Source organism: Trematomus bernacchii, unplaced genomic scaffold (assembly GCF_902827165.1).
Source record: "Trematomus bernacchii unplaced genomic scaffold, fTreBer1.1, whole genome shotgun sequence".
Lineage (NCBI taxonomy): Eukaryota > Metazoa > Chordata > Actinopteri > Perciformes > Nototheniidae > Trematomus > Trematomus bernacchii.
This window is the reverse complement of record NW_022987313.1, coordinates 1,844,462-1,865,313: the sequence shown is the minus strand read 5'-3', so window position 1 is coordinate 1,865,313 and position 20,852 is coordinate 1,844,462. Positions and strand designations below refer to the sequence as shown.

Genomic DNA, 20,852 nt, shown 5'->3' with positions numbered 1-20,852 from the left:
AGCTGCTGCGGTCCGTAATTAATGGCTTAACGATGCAATGCTCTCACAGGCTTTATATAGAGATGGCCAAAAACAGTCAGAGTGACCGTGAAGAGGGCGAGAAATGGGAAACGGTGGTGGAGGAGCGTTAGGAAAACTCAATGACAAATCAGATCTGTGCACTGCATGAGGAAGTCAATGCCTCACTTTGAAGGTATGGGTAAACTTGACATGCCCGCACAGATTCACAAATCTCACAACGTGGCACACGTCTCCCATTCCTTTCATGCTAGTCAACAGATTGCAGGTGTTTCATATGAGTGGGTGAGTTGGCTTTCTTTCCATGCTGCTTACCAAATAGACCTCGGGCGTACAGGTGTCAGTAAGCATGACATAATGGCCCATTTTTGCTAGTTTTTGTGAATGCTCATCACTTTCACTGTGAACCATTAGATGGGAATAAAACTGTAGATTACTAGCAAGAAATCAAAGCTAAAGAAACGGATGAGTTGAGCCAGAATATGACACAAACACCATGACCTAAGTATAATCACATTAACTAGAGCTATGATATACAAAGACAAAATTAAAGGACGGACATCAGAAAAATGTTTAAATTGGTAAAATGATGCTTACCGTTGATGTGTGTGCCATTGTCCCTGTCCCACGCCTCCAATATCACAGTGTACGCTCGCTGAAACACAGAAGGGGGGGCAGAGGTTATCACAGTGCACGCTAATACAGAAACACACACACACACACAGAAACTCAGATATGCCCACTTCAAGACATGCACATGATGTGGAGTTTACACAGAAACCTAGATACGAGATGCCGTAACTCATAAACAGAAACACATGAGTCTTCAGCCTCACACACACACACACACGTTGCATTAAGGTGAATAACGGTGGGAAAATAATTCTTGTTCCCACACTGCTGTAACTGATTAGCCTCCATCAACCCGAGGCTAGTTAAAGAGTGCAGCCACTGTTATGATGAAAGACAAAACATTCACCCGAGAATAAACTGTCTTTTCCATATTTCACCTGACAGGTCTTATTTATTAAAACGATTTTGTTTTAGAGCCAAATATTAAATCCAGTTTTCCTTTGTCACTTCTGGATCTCGATGATCTTTTTCCATGACACCGTATCGATATCAGAGGGCGTACGTTCGTCTTCTCCTCGATCCACCGGGAGGTCAGCGCCCCGGGAAGTGGTAGGGATTTGATGACTTGCTCAAGGGCATTTTGAGTGGTAATGTATTGATTTCCAAAGAGGGAAATTCATTTTTCCTTGCCTTCGTCCACATGGATCTGGTAAGGGCTTGGTGTGTCTTTTAATTCAGGTGTCAGGGGAGACACTTTGGGTGATGGGATCGATACCATTCAGGGTTTCTTATAACACATTGTAGACTAAATTAAAAGCAAATGCTAGAAGGAATTATAATGATTTCATGATGACATTTTTTCTAGATTATATTGGATTTAGCTTTATCGTCATTGCACAGAATACCAATAACAAGAAGTGCAGTGCGATGTATAGATATAACATATACAATGTAAATACAATACACAGCTTTTACGTAGAGTTTGCCTGAGCATTCTTACTGCCGTGCATCATTTCTTGGCATTTCTTGTACGCTTCCTCAGAGAGTAACACTTGAGTGTGAGTCAGAATGAGGAGAAAGGCAGCAAGTGACAACACAACGTTTTGAAATCATTTAAAATGCGATCAATTGTCGCAATGTTTGGATATATTCACCGCATGTTCTAACTGTAAGTTTAAATTCATTATAGTAGTGAGACATGTAGTGAAGTAGAAGTATAAAGTAGCATCAAATACTCAAATAAAAACTGAGCAGCAGGCTTTTTAAATATTCCTCAAGTCGCCGAAAATATTTTTCATATTGTTCAATTTAATTATAATTTTTTATAATTGTTTTGTATGAATTCCCTTTTCCTTATTTCTATACAACTTTTACTAAGTGGATAATCTGTTGTAAACTTTTTGATTATATTTATTTATAATTTTTATTCTCTCGATTTTGACCTGAATGAAAAGTGCTTTACAAATAAAGCTTTATCATTAATATTATTAAAGTACATGGATGTCAAAATAGTACTTAAGTGCAAATGTACTTAGTAACATTCCATCACTGGTGTTGTGTATCGTTCATATCAATATTAGATTAGACCATTTAGTGCTGCGATACAGTTTTCTATGGATATTCTGAGAGAAAGCGCAGCATGCCTGCACACTATGCCTGCACACTATGCTTGCACACTATGGCCTACTTCCCAGAGGAGACGCGCTCCGCCATCCCACAGCAACAAACGCACACTCTGGATTGTTTCAGGTGCAGGGCTATTTTTTTCCTTTTTTTTCACGGGCATCAGCAAACAAACCAAAATGGAGCTCGCTGTCCGTCAACTGCATGAGGCCGGACGAGCAGCTGTGAGTTCCCATGACCCAAGTGTGACTCGCAGCGACTGAGGCTGCAGGGAAGATTACAGGGGAGGCAACAAAGTGGTGCTGGGGGAGATTAGAGACAGAGGGACGACAGAGACATGAAACAAGAAGGTAGAGGGGTAAAGTGCTTTACAGCGCTTTAAAAGTGATTTTACGGTGCTTACATTTAGTTCACAGAGGGACAGAAAAGACGCAAGGGAGGAAAAATCTTGACTCAGATGTGACACCGTGTTGTTACAAGTATTTGGTAGTTGCTTTAGGCTGTATTCACAACAAGCAAGTTCAGAGCTGCAATTCAAATTAGACATACAGTAATTTACTTGGCTTGCATTAAAAGAGGATAACCACATGGAATCTCCTACATAGGGCAGGAGATCAGAATCAGAATCAGAAACGGGTTTATTGCCAGGTAGGTTCACACATACGAGGAATTTGACTTGATGTCATGGTGCATACATAAAATGTAAAATGTGTCTATCATCTACAAGAGACTACCTCACAATAGAAAGTGTTATGCTCATTGCAGCGGCAACTCATTTAATACATTTTCTTTTTGACAAATTGTTGAGTCTTTAAAATGTCAGACGTAAAAAATAAATAAAAGAAGCCCACCAAGTTAGTGAGGGGTCTTGAGTTAAGATTGTTTTGTTAAATGCTATTTTCATAGTAGACAGAAATGTGCAAAAATTGTCACTGGTGGTGCCATTCATAATTTCAATGATTGCATTTTACTGTTGTTTGCTGGCACTACATTTCACGTAAGCAGCCCTAAAACATGATATAAGATCTCATATGAAAGTAAACTGATCTGATGACAGTTCTGCTGTATGTGCAGCTAAATTAGAGTGCAGAGTTGCAACTAGACTGATGTCTCCCTTTCCCTGTATGACTTAACAGAAACTAATCAAAGTGTTCAGTATTATAATAGAGACTTGAAGCAAATGATGACCTCTGACTATGAGGCAGACGATTGAAAGCCAAATGTACCATTCTTTCCCTCAGTGAGAGACACACAGCTGGGCAGTTACATCAATACAATTATCGAATAAATCTTATCAAATGGCTCTCAAACAGGGTGTAAGCAGGTTCTCTGTTTCCGCTCACATGATCAGGGCACAGCATGACATAAGGTCATATCAATTGGGGAGGTTAAGGGCAATGTTAAGTATCAGTCCTTTCTAACAGACCGCTCAACGTCTGGTTCAGGTGTGGAACTGAATGTTTAAACTACACTCAGATTAGATCAAATCAGTACAAATCTAAAAACGATGACCCTCAGTCTGCAGAGGATCATGCTGTTAATACCACCCTCCTCTTCATCATCTCCAGATGACACAGCAGTGATTTATGAGCAGCCATAACTCCGTAATGAGTGAATATAAGTGAACATTATCATAATCAATCTTTCCCTTTGTAATCAATTTTAAATGTCACCGCCGCTGGCTCCCAAACAGATGGGGCTGTCCCACGGCCTCAGAGCAGCCTGACTCTGGTGTGTGTGTGTGTGTGTGTGTGTGTGTGTGTGTGTGTGTGTGTGTGTGTGTGTGTGTGTGTGTGTGTGTGTGTGTGTGTATTTTAGAGTGTGTGACTGCTCTAGAGTGTGTCCTTGAAGGACAGGAGCTGCATGAGTCGTAGTGTGTGTGCTCTTTAAGTGTGTGTGTGTGTGTGTGATATGGGAGGGGGGATATTGGGAGGGTGGGGACGTGTTGGGAGACACTTGACACCGCCTAACCAATTTACAGGAGTCAGAGGGATTTGAGTTTTCATTAGGCGAGGAGAAACCGACCCACTCCTCGCCGCCTTCACCTGTTCAATGAATAAATTACAGCTCCACCGCGGCAGGAACAGCCGCCAGCAGCACACCACCCTACTGAGAATACAGCGCACAGTCTGGAGCGGCTCTGTGAATTTATGATTTCTATACACACTAATTAGATTTAATCTTCAGTACTGCTATCACACACAGTCATTTTACTTCCTTACTCCGAAAAACTCTTTTCGGCTTTGGTGAAGTGTCTCTGAAAACGTGCAGTGTTTGTTTTGATAGTACAACTGGTTGTAGCTACATTGGGCAGAAAACTAATATTTTCCTCATGATTTGGAGAACTACTGCACAGGAAGCACTGATTGATTAAACACAATATAAGTCACAAAAGTCAATAGTCAATTATTTCTTTAGTCACTTGACAGAAATGACCAAAAGTCGATAACACTTGTATTAAAATATGTATTGTACATAATCGTCCGTTGCAGCCTGGCGTTGGCATGTCTTCACTCTAGGTTTGAACTACAATTGGACACATAAGCATCGATTTTCACAAAAGTGAAGCAGGTGCATATGGTCCATGTAGGAGAGCAGTCTTAAATTTTGGATGTCCAAACACACATCCTTGAGGAACGCCAGGACTGACGAGGACAGATTACTAACATTTTTCTCACAAGGATCCCCTAGCAGTTAGGGCATGCTCATAATTCCCTATTTTACAAATAGTCTTCATTTGGGGGTGATAAAGAGAGATATAATAATTATTGATTAGATCAACAGTATGTTTATTTGTGTATTATTCAGTTGTGGGAAACGGAATTGTTGACAACAAAAACACAGTGATAGTGCCAATATATAACATGTATGGTTTGTCTATAATTAACAGAAGAAGAGCTGGGCGGCTGACAGCTGGCAACAAAAGAAGAAAATCACCTGTAGACACTGGAACTTCCACACTGAGAAGATCCCGTGTTAAACACACAACTCGATCGACCTGATGTGACGAATGTGTGCTCTGCTATATGAATTTTCCACCTTAAAATGGAGTTAAAATGGAGAGGAATGTTCCTTTAATTAAAAATTCACAGCAGCATTTTTCTTAAAAAAAGAAAAAGAGAAATCCCGAGACCCAATTAACAACTTTTCCCAAGTTGTGATCAGAGGGAGAAAAAAAAAACAGCAGCAACACCTGTCACGTCACACCTGTTAAGTCTATTGACATGAATAAAACATGTCGCTCCAGGCAGAGAGAAGCGGAGATGGTTAATTTAGCACATTATTAACAGGACAAGCCCACCGCCCCTCCACCACCACCTCTCCTCTCTAAGGAGGCCTCACCGCACCACCACCCCCCCCCCCTCCAGGAGGCCTCGTTCAGACAGCAAATCTAATCAAAGCTAATCTAATCAGGTCTTTATACTGAGCTGCAGAATGGAAAATGACCCAATTCACTTTTCCCACACCAAATGCATGAAAGCTATTTCTGTCGCTCCAGGTTACGCAGGCTGCTCCAGCGACTGAGGAATTCTGAGAATGTGTCTTTTATAGTAAATCGATGCCGTGAATGCTCTGTAAAGGGAGAACATACCGCCTTAAATCCATTAGTTAGTCCTCTGATTCAGTCAAATACTTGAAAAGGAATATGTCTCTTTCAGTTCCCTTACATAAACACTATTTTCTAATGCATTAAGGGACTACTTCCGCTGCAAATTGGATTTGTTTGCACAATTTCTGTTTGTTCATTATCAAATTAAGGTGCCAAAGACTTCAAACAAAGTCTCAATAAGTCACAGCGCGTACCCAACACTGAGCTCAGTTTTTTATTATCTCCCCATCAAATCGTCTGTAATCAGATGCTGCCGCTGGGAATCTGGCGGCACTGAATCAACCTGCACACACACACTGAGAATACACAGTACAGTATAGTGTGTGTACTGCAACCACAAGCAGGGGCAGAGATGATTTGTTATCCTTTCAAACTTTACCTTGTATCACAACCACAATCGCATATCACCCATCACATAACACTTATAATAGAATCCAAGGCAATTATGAATGAACTGTATCCTTGAATACAGTATAATACGTATTGTGCATTTAATCCTGGCAACTGTGCATCATAACAAGGTCACAAGGTTCTCAGAACAGGTCAAGAAAAACGATATATTAGACAGAAAATTGAGAAAACAACACAATACCAAAGATATGAGCAAAATTGGACCGATCAAAATCAATAAAAAGTTTTAACTAGAGGATTCATTCTAAGGAAAAGCTAAATGTGGTATCTTTATTTGGGACTTGCGCAATACTGGGAATGTGTCAGATCAGTTCAAATGCTTGGCTGAAGCTATTCATGCGATAAGAGGCTGTAAACAGAGTGAAGTAGAAGAAAAAGACCTAAGAGAGACTGAGAGAAGAGAGTCCAATGCAGACCAACCATGACCATAAAAGTCTGCAGTGACTCACAAAAGAACATTTTTACATTTTCAGAATCTTGTTAAGACTTTGACATTTCATGATGTCAAAGATTTGGATGTGTCCCAGTGTGAAGCATGGTAGCTTTGAGTACACATGTCTAAAGAGTTACGAGGATCACAGGTGTAAAGATGCTATGTGGCACAAAGTGGTGCATCAATAAGAAGTTAAAAAAGTAGTAGTCTCTCCATAGAAACACAACAGGAACGCCAGCACAGAGCCGCTTTACCATTTGTCTTGTCACCAAAAACAAGCAGGACTTATAATGTATAACGTAGGCTCTTAGATGGCGCTAGTTTCTCAAAAGCTGTGAAATATCTGTAAATCAGGTGGATGGCACTCTTTTGGAGGTCCAGCAGACGATACAAGAATAGCTTCAGTTGCTGACATGGATCCTAAATTTGACTATTTTGGTCTGCTAACAACTGGATGCAGCTATGTATTCAGAGCCCTGTGTGAAGCGAGGAGCCAACACCTGAAGCAGGCGTGAATACCAGATCCAGCATGTTGCACTCTGGAGAGCAGCACAAGAGAGGGCTTATGTAAACGCTCTCGAATCCACTCCTGACATTTTGCCCGGTGCAGCTGCCCTCCTCTATCTCCGCTTCTCTCTGTTTCCATCTCTCTCCTTTACCCTCTGTTTCCCCCCTCCTTCCACTCGTCGTGATAACTCAATATGTGGGCACAAAGGCAGAGGTATAAAGTCATTGTTCCCACTGAAAGGTGCGCTGACAAAAAGGTTAAGGCAGCCCTCGATTCCGCAGCGCTGCTGGGAAAGTGATATTCACGCCGTGGGAAAACCCCATCGGCTCCTTCATCATTGATCCACCTGATGTGACGAATAAACGGCCTACAGCAGACAAATCAAACCCTTTCATGTCGAGGCAAAGTAGAGGTATGCATGCGACAAACTGTTGCTTTAACATCAATTCTTCAATAGGAGGTTAAAGGTTAACAGTTTGTTGTAAAGTTGTAGTTTCGTCGAAACCACGTAGGATTAATTTAAGCGTGAGCACAAAAACAGGAAGTACAGACATATCAGGTCAAAGAACAAGAGGATTGCCGTAACCTATAAAGAAATGCTTATTCATAACGTTTAGTTAATTTACCTAAAGATTATTTGCGAGTGTCAAATCATGGTCAACTTAATCGCTTTTTCTGGAGCTTTTGACCAAATCAAAACCACTCATCTCATCAGCAGACTGTTATTGTTGAACTTCTCTGTACAGATGTTGCAGTTTTGAGATGTTTCTAAATTGGATATGCACAATATAATCAAAGCTGACAGAAATAACTCCAAAAATATGACCCTATTTAAAATAAAAAATAATGATCCTTTAAGGCCATATTACCACAGAACCTTTACTTTATTAAATCTGACACACAACTCCTCTAAGGAGCATTTCAGATATGTTGTGTACTGATAAGTGTGTGAGAGTGTTAGAGTGAGTGGGAGGTTGGGTAACTGACAGAGATTTGGGCCCAGATATGTTGAGAAACCCTGCTGAACCTTCAGCCAATCCCTCTGGAGAGGACCGTTAGGACAGGCTGCACGACATCCATGTTGCAGCAACATGCAGAAGAAGAAGAAGACGAAGAAGACTGTAGTAACACTTGTCAGGGACGGTTTGTATAAGAGTGACCTGTTTGAGTTCATGAGCATACTTTAAGAAAGCCAAATCATCGTGTGTTCATAACAAGCGTGTTTGCAGCAGTTTACTTGAACTCACTTAACTCAGTTTAAAGAATGACAGTTGCGTAAAGAAGTCATTCTTTTTAAGAGCACTGCACGCTGCTCTTCGATGAGATAAACATTAGGGAGGAGGAATAACCCAGACAGAAATCTCTCACAGACTGCAAAAAAATCCCCTTCAAATACAAGGAATGCCAATTTGGTGTGCAAGAATTACTTTGTGAAACTACCATAAAAATCAGGCCATGCATACAGTCTCCTGCATGATGGGAACAAATCTTCTCACTCCATGTAACTTTGGATCATAAGCTGGTTCACAATGTGAGCCTGAATGAGCCACATATAAAAATACAACACCAGAACGTTTCCCACTCCGTTCCGGACCAAAGAAAGCAAACTGTCGGTGCGATCACACCCTCAAAGCTAGCAAAACAAGCTAACAAAACTGGAACATGGGAGCCAAATAGTTTCTAACGCACAAAACATGTAGCTACAGGGTTTTCTCCTGGTAGGTGCTCCGAGAGGGAAAGGGGAAGATGGAGAAGATAAACAAAAGATATCAGGAGATAAACAAATACGGCAACAATGGAGGGTTTGGTCAGCTCTCTTTTTATTTCCCATCTTGCCCTCAGTGAGGTCCAGCTGAGCTGCATTAGCCCTGTGAACAACTCCTGGGAGTCAAGTGGGAAATGAAGCTGTGCTTGTCTCATGCTTTAATCACCACTGCTCACCTCAGTGCTCACAACGCATGCATTTCATTACCTCTGCCCTGCCTACATATCCTGTAGTGTTTCTCTCCCAATCTCTCATCCATTAAAAATGTATTTGTTCTCTCTCTACTTCCCTACTTTAAACTATATACACAAACACATGGCATATCATATGATACATTATTACATCACTGCTTCTTTACTCACAAGGCTTACTGTATGTCTCTTTACATTATCTAAAATAAATCAAATATCATGGAACTCATACAATTGTACATCTAATGCTTGTTAAGAGCTGGTGCACTTGCAGGATTACTTGATGTTGTGAATTAACATACATTATAACGATACACACATGCAGTAGACCCCATTTACACCTACAGTAGTATCAGGATTAATCAGTAAGGAGATATCTGATGTGGATAAGGAGGAATAGGTGTTAAAACAAGGTGTTAATGCACACATTGCAATTGGAAGATATCGGATGAGTGAAACCATATCCGGAGGTGGACTGTGAGTGGATCTCAGCAGGCGTAAAACACATCTGAGACTTATTCTTAAGAAACAAATGCACCTACCAAGCTAAAAGCAAAATCATCAAATCAATAAACAAGGATGCTAAATACTGAATAAAAATGGATGCATCTAAGTCATAAATAGATGCATAATAAAGGTCATGTAACACACATGCATGAAACTGATCTGCACATACTGTACATACATGCACACACTGTACATACATGCACACTGTGCTTGGCAGAGATTCAATAATATACCATGGCTATGGAAGAAATACTCCTTCCTGATTGACTGGCAGGTGACACTGTATATGAGAACATCTTAAAACTAGAGCAAGATTAATCACAGCGTCTAAATCAGTTCTCAGTGTATGATGAACTATAGGTAACCAGAGAAACAATATTAACACTATCCACTACACTAGAAGGTAAGAGCTCATATATATAATAGAAAGGATATAAAGGTTGATATTAAGTAATGGACTGTGGAAGAAACACTGATTTGCTGTTTTATTTATATATGGTCACTTTATTTTCCTTGTATAGACATATACTCATATAGATGCTTAAAGTCACTATATAAATGTAGGTCAAAAGTAACCAATGACCAACAAACAATCCCAGCATGAAATGATATAAGGATAATGTGTGATAAGGTTGAATATTAGTTTATAATATCCTTGTTGAATTACAACAATAGAAAGGAAATTATTTCCAACTAATTCAACTAAACAACAATTCACCTAGATCAATCTAATGAATATTGTTTCAACTATTGCAATATCTCAGACTCTGCGTTGATTGTGAAAATTACCACATGGTTGACATTAAATCAATTATGTTTTGTACATCCAAGTTTTCAACCCTCATCACGTGTTGAGTCAAGAATGAACTTTAATGATTACATTGACAAAGCTTTTGATTCGCCTGGATGAAGGTGAATCTGGCTTTTCATCAGGTCATTTTGACTGCTGGTAAATATCATAATTCTATCAACATAATGCATATGTAAAGATCACCGTCATGGGTATCTTCATCCCCATAATGTGGGATCTATGTCCACACACAAGTAAACAAAGCTGCCACTGTACACTCATCAGTCACACATGAGACCAGGTCCAGCAGCAGCATCAACAATCGATCAGAGGAACAGACGGAGCAGTTAACTTTTCTACACCTCAGACCCGGGTCAGCTGACATGAGAGCAGCGACAGCGTGGGAAAGATGAGCAGGATCCGTCTGACCGCAGTTAACCGAGCAGAGAGCTTTCAAACGCCTCGCCGGGTCGGCACACACCACGTAACGGAGCCCCGCTGTGGCCTGCTGCGGGCTTTTAGGCTTATTAAAAGCACTGAGCAGAGGGGGGGTGCAGAGGGAGCGTTCGATGGTCTGAGTTTGTTACTTAACAGAGAGAAGCATGTTCCAGATTCCCCTACATGCTGCACCAGACAAAACTTTTGAAGTTTTAATGTTCCAAAGTCAGATTGACATGGAGAAAAGGAGATTCTTACACTAATCTTCAGTCTTACTACTCTGTAAGAAAGTATTTTCTGCTAACAGCGCTACGAAAGCTAAAGCCACTGCACACGCATTAAGTTACTACAATATGCACTAAAAAAGTAGATGGTAGTTGAATGCATTAGCTCTTTTGATCTAGGACAGTCCTACTGTATACAGTACATGCATGAAACTGATCTGCACATACTGTACACACATGCACACTGTGCTTGGCAGAGATTCAATAATATAAACATGGCTATGGAAGAAATACTCCTTCCTGATTGGCTGGCAGGTGTCCATTGACACTGTATAGAGAGGCGAAGTCCCTCCCTTTCCGGTGGACCTCCATGGGACCTTATTTCGGAAAGATTATGTATTGAAGTCAATGGCGTGAGAAAAGTTATCTTTCGATCCCGTTTGAATTGTGCCACGAATTACACATATGATGTTTGTCAATTTAAAAGATAATTTTGTAAGTGAAAAAAAAAATGTTTTGCTGTAAAACTTTGAAGTAAGACTTTTTTTGTGTGAAACCGCTCAATGAACTACATCTCTGGTCTCGCACAACAACACACGTCACCAAGATGGCCGTCACTACTGTCTTGCCAAACAAGGGATTGACTACCCTCACTATCACCACAATGAAACACGTCCAGACGAATGTCATGCAAAGCTGCCTGCCTGCCTGCCTTCCTTCGATTCTCCCTGAACTGCCTGATCTTTTTAATGTTCAATGTTAACCATTTGTGCAGATAGCATGAAGTAGAAAAGATCGCCGATGCTAATGTAGCGTTAGCGTTAGCATGCCTCCCGGGGGCATCCGGGCTTAAAAGGTGTATTATGGAATGATCACACCGGTGTGACAGTACTCTTCAAAGGGTTCACGAAATATGACTACTACTCTTACTGTTTAATATTTTGGGTTACATAATGTTACTTCATGTTAAGGCTAATAACAATGACAAGGCTAAGGCTGTAATGCTAACTAACATACTCACTTACGCGACTCTGGGATTTGTAGTCTTTCTAGTTGCGTATTTTTCATAGTCTAATGGCGCATTTCCACCATGGCGCGGAACGCGGTTTAAGCGTGCCGTGTCGTGCCGTGCCCGTTTTTGGTTGCGCTTCCACTAGGCCTAGTTACGGCCCGGCCCGGCCCGGGGCCACTTTTTCACCTCTTTTCTGGCCCGACAAAATTGTGGTTCTATCGGGGCCAACAAACAGGGCTGAGTCGGGCTGAGTATGCTAAACTAGAGAGAGGATCGCTGGCAAGGGGGCTATAACTACAACAAGATGGACATATTTGATCGTGATTTAATTGTAATACACGTTTCAAAATGATGCCGAAGTAACAACATACTGATACCGGTTAGTAAAAACCATGAATTAATGCTTTGGCAAGTTTGCAGACAGACGGCAGGCGAAAAACCTTTTAAAATGCGTGTTTTCTAGATGGAGATTGGCTAAGCTAACGCAGTATATGCTCCGACCGTCCACACTCACAACAACGGCCTATACAGACATAAATAAAGCAGCGACTGTATTCACCATGACACAGGCAGTCTGTGGTGTGTACTTGTTTAACTTTTGTCGAGTTTCTGAACATATATAAGGAGCTGTGAGCTCTGAGTGCTAACAGCTAACGGCTGTGTTGTTTTTCTGGGGTTCTCATTGAAGATGACGTCACGGCTCTGCCTACACTGCGTTACTATAGTAACTACCCCAGTTCCTAAACTGTAATGGAAGCGCAGCATGAAGTGAGCCGGCCCTGTTAAAGCCCAACGCGGCCAAGCAGCACCGAGCGTGGCCGAGGCCGACCGTGTGGTGGAAATGCGCCATTATATTTCAACAGTTTTATGACAAACTGTGACTTTTTGACATGGAAATTATTTTTTAAGATTGACAAACATCATATGTGTAATTCATGGCACAATTCAAACGGGATCGAAAGATACATTTTCTCTCCCCATTGACTTCAATACATAATTTTTTCGAAATAAGGTCCCATGGGTCGGAAGTAGATGGGCGGGACTTCGCCTCTCTATATGAGAACATCTTAAAACTAGAGCAAGATTAATCACGGCATCTAAATCAGTTCTCAGTGTATGATGAACTATAGGTAACCATAGAAACAATATTAACACTATCCACTACACTAGAAGGTAAGAGCTCATATATATAATAGAAAGGATATAAAGGTTGATATTAAGTAATGGACTGTGGAAGAAACACTGATTTGCTGTTTTATTTATATATGGTCACTTTATTTTCCTTGTATAGACATATACTCATATAGATGCTTAAAGTCACTATATAAATGTAGGTCAAAAGTAACCAATGACCAACAAACAATCCCAGCATAAAATGATAAGGATAATGTGTGATAAGGTTGAATATTGGTTTATAATATCCTTGTTGAATTACAACAATAGAAAGGAAATGATTTCCAACTAATTCAACTAAACAACAATTCACCTAGATCAATCTAATGAATATTGTTTCAACTATTGCAATATCTCAGACTCTGCGTTGATTGTGCAAATTATCACATGGTTGACATTAAATCAATTATATTTTGTACATCCAAGTTTTCAACCCTCATCACGTGTTGAGTCAAGAATGAACTTTAATGATTACATTGACAAAGCTTTTGATTCGCCTGGATGAAGGTGAATCTGGCTTTTTATCAGGTCATTTTGACTGCTGGTAAATATCATAATTCAATCAACATAATGCATATGTGAAGATCACCGTCATGGGTATCTTCATCCCCATAATGTGGGATCTATGTCCACACACAAGTAAACAAAGCTGCCACTGTACACTCATCAGTCACACATGAGACCAGGTCCAGCAGCGGCATCAACAATCGATCAGAGGAACAGACGGAGCAGCTAATCGCACTTTTCTACACCTCGGAACCGGGTCAGCTGACATGAGAGCATCCTTGCACTAATCTTCAGTCTTACTACTCTGTAAGAAAGTATTTTCTGCTAACAGTGCTACGAAAGCTAAAGCCACTGCACACGCATTAAGTTACTACAATATGCACTAAAAAAGTAGATGGTAGTTGAATGCATTAGCTCTTTTGATCTAGGACAGTCCTATACAATGACATGGACAATTCAAGAATAAGTGCACCTGCTGCAGCCCTCTGACAAGCTTGTAGCTCAACTAGATATCACACATTTACAAAGAATAGACATTGATGAAGATATTGATAATGAAAAAAGTTTTTGTTGCAATATAATCTCTGATTATGCGAGAGGGGAGTGGACTGAGTCGTGTGCAGATTTGAGCGAGGAAGCTAACGCTAACTAGTCGGCTGTCTGCAGATTAATGCGAAGAAATGCCAAGAGCATGGGGAGAATTACTGAGCGGACTTCACAAAACTGGATCTCATGGTTTTCCTTTGTTGCAGCATCTGGTAGTGTTATTGCACAACTGTTTTGCATGTGTGAACCTGAACAAAAAAATAAAGAATTGTAGTCTTTTTAAATGTTGCAGGATCACCACTGCTCCACATCATCTCTCCTACAGCTAACCACAGGTCACCTATATCCAAGTTTGTGTTCTTCTCCTCTTTTCGCCAAATTAATCAACCGTAAAGCACCACCAAACCAAGAGTAGCTCCTGAACGAAGCAGCCAAGGATGCACTCGGCAAATGAGCCAAACGAGCCAACGGCCGGCAGTGACGCCACCGAGGAAACCAGCGAAGAAGACTCGCCTTCATCCAACACTGCACTTTCTGATTGCTCACTGATACTTCCTCCGAGCGAGGTGATCTTCTGCTCTGTAATCATAGCCTGTTTTCCTAATGCTATTTCAATAAAACATTTATTCTAGGAGCAGGAGGAGGTCTCCAAACAACAGCTGTTCCACCTCTGTCCTCTCAGATCTGCCAGGCTCAGGGGGGAATTCTGACAGGAGTGGGGGGCAGTGGAGAGGAAAGAAAAAAAAAACGGCCCATGAAACTGAAGGAGTACACACCCTTGATCCTTGATTTACTCACAGAGGGGTGAGGGGAGGACATGCAGCTCTAAAAATACCCCCATAAGGAGATGGGGAGGTTTGGGTGAGAGGGGGAAACGGGGGAGGAAGAGGAGAAGAAGTGAATGCTTGTTTTTGCTCCACTCACTACTGTATAAAAACATCTTAAGTTTCTGCATCCCTTAAAACACACCTCCCTCGTAACCTTAACTAGGAAGCTTGATGGATTAATTTTTATTTTCAACAAGGGGGTCTGCTTCCTCTCTTCCCCATCATCTCTCGGTCAATCCCTCCCCCCCATCCTCTTTCATAAAAAAGATGCCACTAAAGACCCGCTGAACAGCCAGAGGGGTTAACATGAAGGGGAAATGATCGGCAGAGGGCAGAACAATGTCCTTTTTTATTTTTTTCTGGAGCTTATTCATGTCAGCACCAGTGGCCCAGATACCGGGGCCGACTGAGGGAGTCCACTATCGCAGCACCAGAGGCTACAGGCCACCGTCTACCACACACACACACACACACACACACACACACACACTTAGTGGCTGTCAGCATGCCACAGTACAGTCTAAAGCGAGAGTGTGATATCCATCATTTCTCATCCTTCACAAACTTCTGATAACCGTGCAATGAAAAGACACTTTTTTTATTTTTTTTAGGATTTCCTAATAGGGCTCTACAATCTGCAACTTATACAACCCCTTCCGCTTTCTGTAAAGACGGGAAACCTCAGGACGAGCAACAGAGAAAGGATCCCTCATCAAGGCCACAGAATAAGTACAATTATACTATGATTAATTGATTCAATTAAAGTCATCCATTGAGAAAAAATGCCAACAATTCCAAGCATTGTCCAATCCAGCTCCTCAACTATAAGAAAGTGCAGCTTTTAGTTGTTTTAAATCAATGTAAATGTAATATATTTGACTCTGAGATTAGTCTGATAATGAATGGCAGATTTCCTTATTTATAGAAATGGTATAGCCTAACTGGATAATTTGTTCACTAATCACAATTTAAAGCCCACAGTATTGTGTATTAAAACTTAAATGCAGCTGTTTTGTTGTATAATGCACACGGTCCACACCACTTTAACGAGAAATTCAAACAACCTGTGAAAACTTTATGGCATGTCTGATTTTAAAGCATGAGGTGTGATGACATTTTTAAAAAGCCTGCTGTAACCTTGACAGCCTCATCAGAAGAAGCTGCTGAACACTGATACCCTCCTTCCTTTGTACCCCCTCACACACACACACACACACACACTCCTCCTCCCGGGTAGATAGTGGAAAATACTGACCCCACACACGCCGAGTGAGACAATGACCCAATAACGGATAGAGCGTGAACCTGAGAGGCGGCGAGGTAAAGGCGTCCCCCAGCCCAGATTGACCGAGGATCTTCACTTGTTTGAGTAGTTGGTGACACTGATATCCACCGCCTGTGTCACACACAACTTAGTGGTAACCGTATCCGCCTGCAGGGCCCCAACTTACTACTTCCATCTTCCCCTCCGCTGACAGCTGACCATGAGGAGTGATGAATGGAGAGGTCACGTAGCCAGCCGAGCACACAAAGCACCCGATATGTACTATATGTACATTCTGACATGGACACACACACACACACTGCTTCTCCAAAGCAAGAATGTCTGAAATGAGGATCAAAGTTGAATGATTGCAAGCTTGGAGCAATTTATATCAATATACAAGTACACAGTTTCATCTCCGGAGCCTGCAGAAGATTCAGGAAATGTCATCCCAACTATCAACACTGTATCTTCACTAAAGGCACTCTCTGGCAAATGTCGATCCCATATTACAGGAGTACAAGCCAAGTCTTCAAACAGCCTATTTCATCAGAGCAACCATGAAAAGCACTCAAAATATTCAATTTACATATATATATATATAAAACAGAGAAATAGGAACGAAAATCGAGATTTGCAAATGCAAAGAGCAAGATGTGTTATGGATTTTTTCTTCATACAGTCTAAAAGTCCATGTCTCTAAATCATTTAAGATCATTCAAATGTTTTTTCTCAAAATGATTGTCAGTATCACTTCAAATGACACAACAATCAACATAAAAGAAATGCAAAATTGTAAAAAATACTTTAAACAAGCCAGTAAAAATGTTTTTTTAAATCTCACTTATTTTAAGAAGAAGTTACTTTTTATAACTAAAACAAATCTAAACATGACTCGCACTAAGATGGAAAGTCTCACCGAGTAACTAACTTACTAAAGTAATCACCTAAAGACTCAACAATATTGACATGTCGGTTAAAGGACTAATCACTTCAGCAAAAACTATTAATGGACAGATGGTCAGTTTTGACTTTCATCCTCTGTTAGCAGTTTGCCTCACAATGAGCAGGACTCTTGTTTGACAGCTCACTCAGCTGTTGAGGGAATCAAACCTGTGACGTTTCCTGCACAGGACTTCACTCTCACCATTACACCTCTCTGATACAGATCTCTGAGTGTTACAGCAGCTTTCATAAATCTCTGATTGTCACGACTGTTTCTGCTTCCCACGCTTGCTCTCCAAATAAGGAGCAGGTTTGTTTGGATAAGATAATGAGTTACCTGCCACTTCTTAATCAGCACTCACTTGGAAATCCTTATTTCCCCACTTCAAACACTCCCACCGCAGACCTCCCCTCCACACACACACACACACACACACACACACACACACACACACACACACACACACACACACACACACACAACACACACACACACACAACACCACACACACACACACACACACACACACACCACACACACACACACACACACACACACACACACACACACACACACACACACACACACACACACACACACACACACACACACACACACACACCACACCACACACACACACACACACACACACACACACACACACACACACACACACACACCACACACACACACACACACACACACACACACACACACACACACACACACACACACACACACACACACACACACACACACACACACACACACACACACACACACGTTTGGTAACTCATCAAACCAAGACACCACTGCACCGCCGCTGTGCGTAAAAGTCATGCGTCATGCATGCTCAGGGCTTTAGCTTGGTCAGAAACGCACAGACATTCACAACAAAAACTCCAAGACAGGAAAGTGATATCCCCTCACGAGATGCCTGATCATGTAGAGACGCCAAAAGTTGCACGCGGAGGGAAGAATGAGCGGCACGCAGAAACCCAGACAGCTCTGACAGACTTGTTAAAGAAAAGAGTGCCAAACTGTGCCAAATAACAGTCTGGATGAGCGCTTTTAGCCTGTGCCCGATTCAACTCCAAAACATACAAACTCCCTTTGATAAATCAACTTTATCACATAACACGAAGGATAATTCACATTAAATCACGTTGTATGTAAATGATAAGCTTTGAGGTGCATCCAGGTGAATAGTTTGAGACTTGTACGCAATCATTCCTCTTAAAATCCAACAGCAACTCGCTATATTTGTGCAATTTAAAAAAAAACACGTGTCTGCTCTCCACCTGCACTACGTGACATTAAGATCCACTTACCGGCCACGCGAACTGGAATGGAATTAGGATCTTCCCGGTGTCATGGTTCCGGTTCTGTCCGGTTTTCTGGCCCCCCTTGAACTGAAAAGTATTCCCACCGATAACCTTAGTAGTTTCCGAGCCGTACGTGCACGTTCCTTTGGCCGCGACCTCCGTTTGGTATTCCTTTAAACACACTTTGAAGTACGTGTCGCACTCGTCCACCTCGCAGTGGCCGTCCGCCGCTCTCTGCTCCGGGTCGCAGCAGTCCCCGTCGCAGCAGTCCCCGTTCAGGAGCTGACCTTTGGGGTTTTCCACCGAAATCAACTGCAGCTCGAAGTAACCCGTGGAGTGAGACACCTGAGGAGAAGAAACGACAGTGAGAAAGGCTGAAAAAACCCTGAACGAGGTATTTGCACTTCAATAATGTCAATTTGTTCTATCTTAAAATGCCATTTACCGACTCTAAACTGACATGTTATACTCTTATGTTATTCTTTTTTATATAAAGGTGTACAATAAGGTGTTAAGTCGCATTAAGAATCTGTTTAGAACATTGTTATGATGAATCAAGTCTTTAAATGGAAATGTATGTTGTTATCAATGGAAGTAATCTCCCCATGCGCAACTTGAAGGAAGAAATAGGACTTTTTTTGGCAGTGTGCAGACTGCGTGTAGCCCACACTACAGTACAGTTTGGCACAGTTGCACTTCAGGGCTACTCAGAGACCTATACTCCAATTTAGCCCACTCTGCATTTCAGGCTGCAGCTGTAGTGCAAACATGTACAGCTAGTTCACCCAAATACTGTGCTTTAACAATACGGATAAGACCCGAATTTACGATTCTTATCCACCCCTAAATAATGAAACTCTAGACATAAATACAAAACTTTCTCCAGGTAGTAAACACTGTAAGATGTACATTGCTTTGAAGCAGTCAATGCCTGTATTACCTGTACCGTAGCCTATTTGACAGATGCTTTTTTTCGTTGCCTGTGAATCAAACTTAAATGTATCTCCCCAAAGGAATTTAGAAATTCCGAGATCACATGATCGGACTGTAGAGAAGCAAATTCAATTAAAGGCTGGAATCTAACCCCCTACACAACTTCCAGTGGATTGGTAAATTAAACACCGTTAGAAACACCATCTTCCTCTCAGATCAACGCGATAAAGTTCTCACCTCAGCGCACAGCGTCAGGAGAAGACACACTAGTGAGAAGCGGTGCAGTTTCCCCAGATTATTCCACATGTCTCCGGCTGCCCAGTGATGGTTACCATTAGGGAAATGAAAAATATGTATGTCTCAATCAGTCAAAATAGTATTAAAGCAGTATCCTCCTCTTGGTGTGGGAGGCATTCACGGCGCAGTGCTCCCCGGGATGCCTGCAGGTTCTGGAGGATGAAGCGCGCGCTGCTGCTGCTGCTGCTGTTTGGTCCTCTTAACAAGACGCGCGAACAACACTTCCCTCAGCCGCTCGACGCACTAAACAGCAGAGAAGCAGAGCAGCGGTGCGTCTCTGTTGCCAAAAGCCAGAGCCGGGCGCTCCCCCTGGTGATGGACAGCCGGCGGACCAATCACAGGCCGCCTGGGTGGAACGTTCGTCAGCGGAGAGCCAATCAGGAAACGTGGGCGGGATCAGGAGTGTAGGGGAGGACCGCTGATGGATTTATTATGGAAGTTTTCTCACACAGGAGCTTGTATTTTTATTATACACACACACAAACACACAGTCAAATGTAATTGTATTGAACATGTGGATATATATGGCAATACATGTTTGTTCCATACAAATCAATCTCATAATATGTTTATGGTAAAGAATTTCTGCAGAATTATAATTCAGAGGGTTCTACTCAAACCATAAAACAAACACACATATAAAGCTATAAATCAGACTCATAAATAATGTGTAAAAGTATGTAGAGTGCAGCACATGTTGTGTTTAGTGGAGGATACCTGAGCTGCTCCTCACTGACCTGCAGGCAGAAGAAACATGGCTGTTAGCGCCCTCTACTGACCGCCTGCAACACATCGCTACAGGGAAAAGTGATGACAGCTGGAGAAGCCTCTACATTTTTTGTATTTACATTTTAAACACTTTCTCTTCTTACTTCAAAGCATTTCAGGTGAGACATGTTGATTTCTCTTTGCCGGTATCACACAAAATGTG

The 20,852-nt window shown here is 41.6% G+C and overlaps 1 protein-coding gene across 2 annotated transcripts in view; it reads right to left on the bottom strand.

Annotated features, from left to right (window-relative positions):
* LOC117475889 (protein jagged-2-like) overlaps window positions 1–20,164 on the bottom strand; it is a 55,193-nt gene extending 35,029 nt beyond the window's left edge. For both annotated transcript variants that reach the window (XM_034122261.1, XM_034122327.1), the window contains exons 1-3: window positions 19,862–20,164; window positions 18,698–19,036; window positions 616–673 (exon numbers count right to left, since the gene is read on the bottom strand). In XM_034122261.1, the coding sequence (XP_033978152.1) occupies window positions 616–673; window positions 18,698–19,036; window positions 19,862–19,930 (466 nt within the window). In that variant the 5' untranslated portion in view covers window positions 19,931–20,164. The remainder of the gene's footprint in view (window positions 1–615; window positions 674–18,697; window positions 19,037–19,861) is intronic.
* Between the last annotated feature and the right edge of the window lie 688 nt (window positions 20,165–20,852).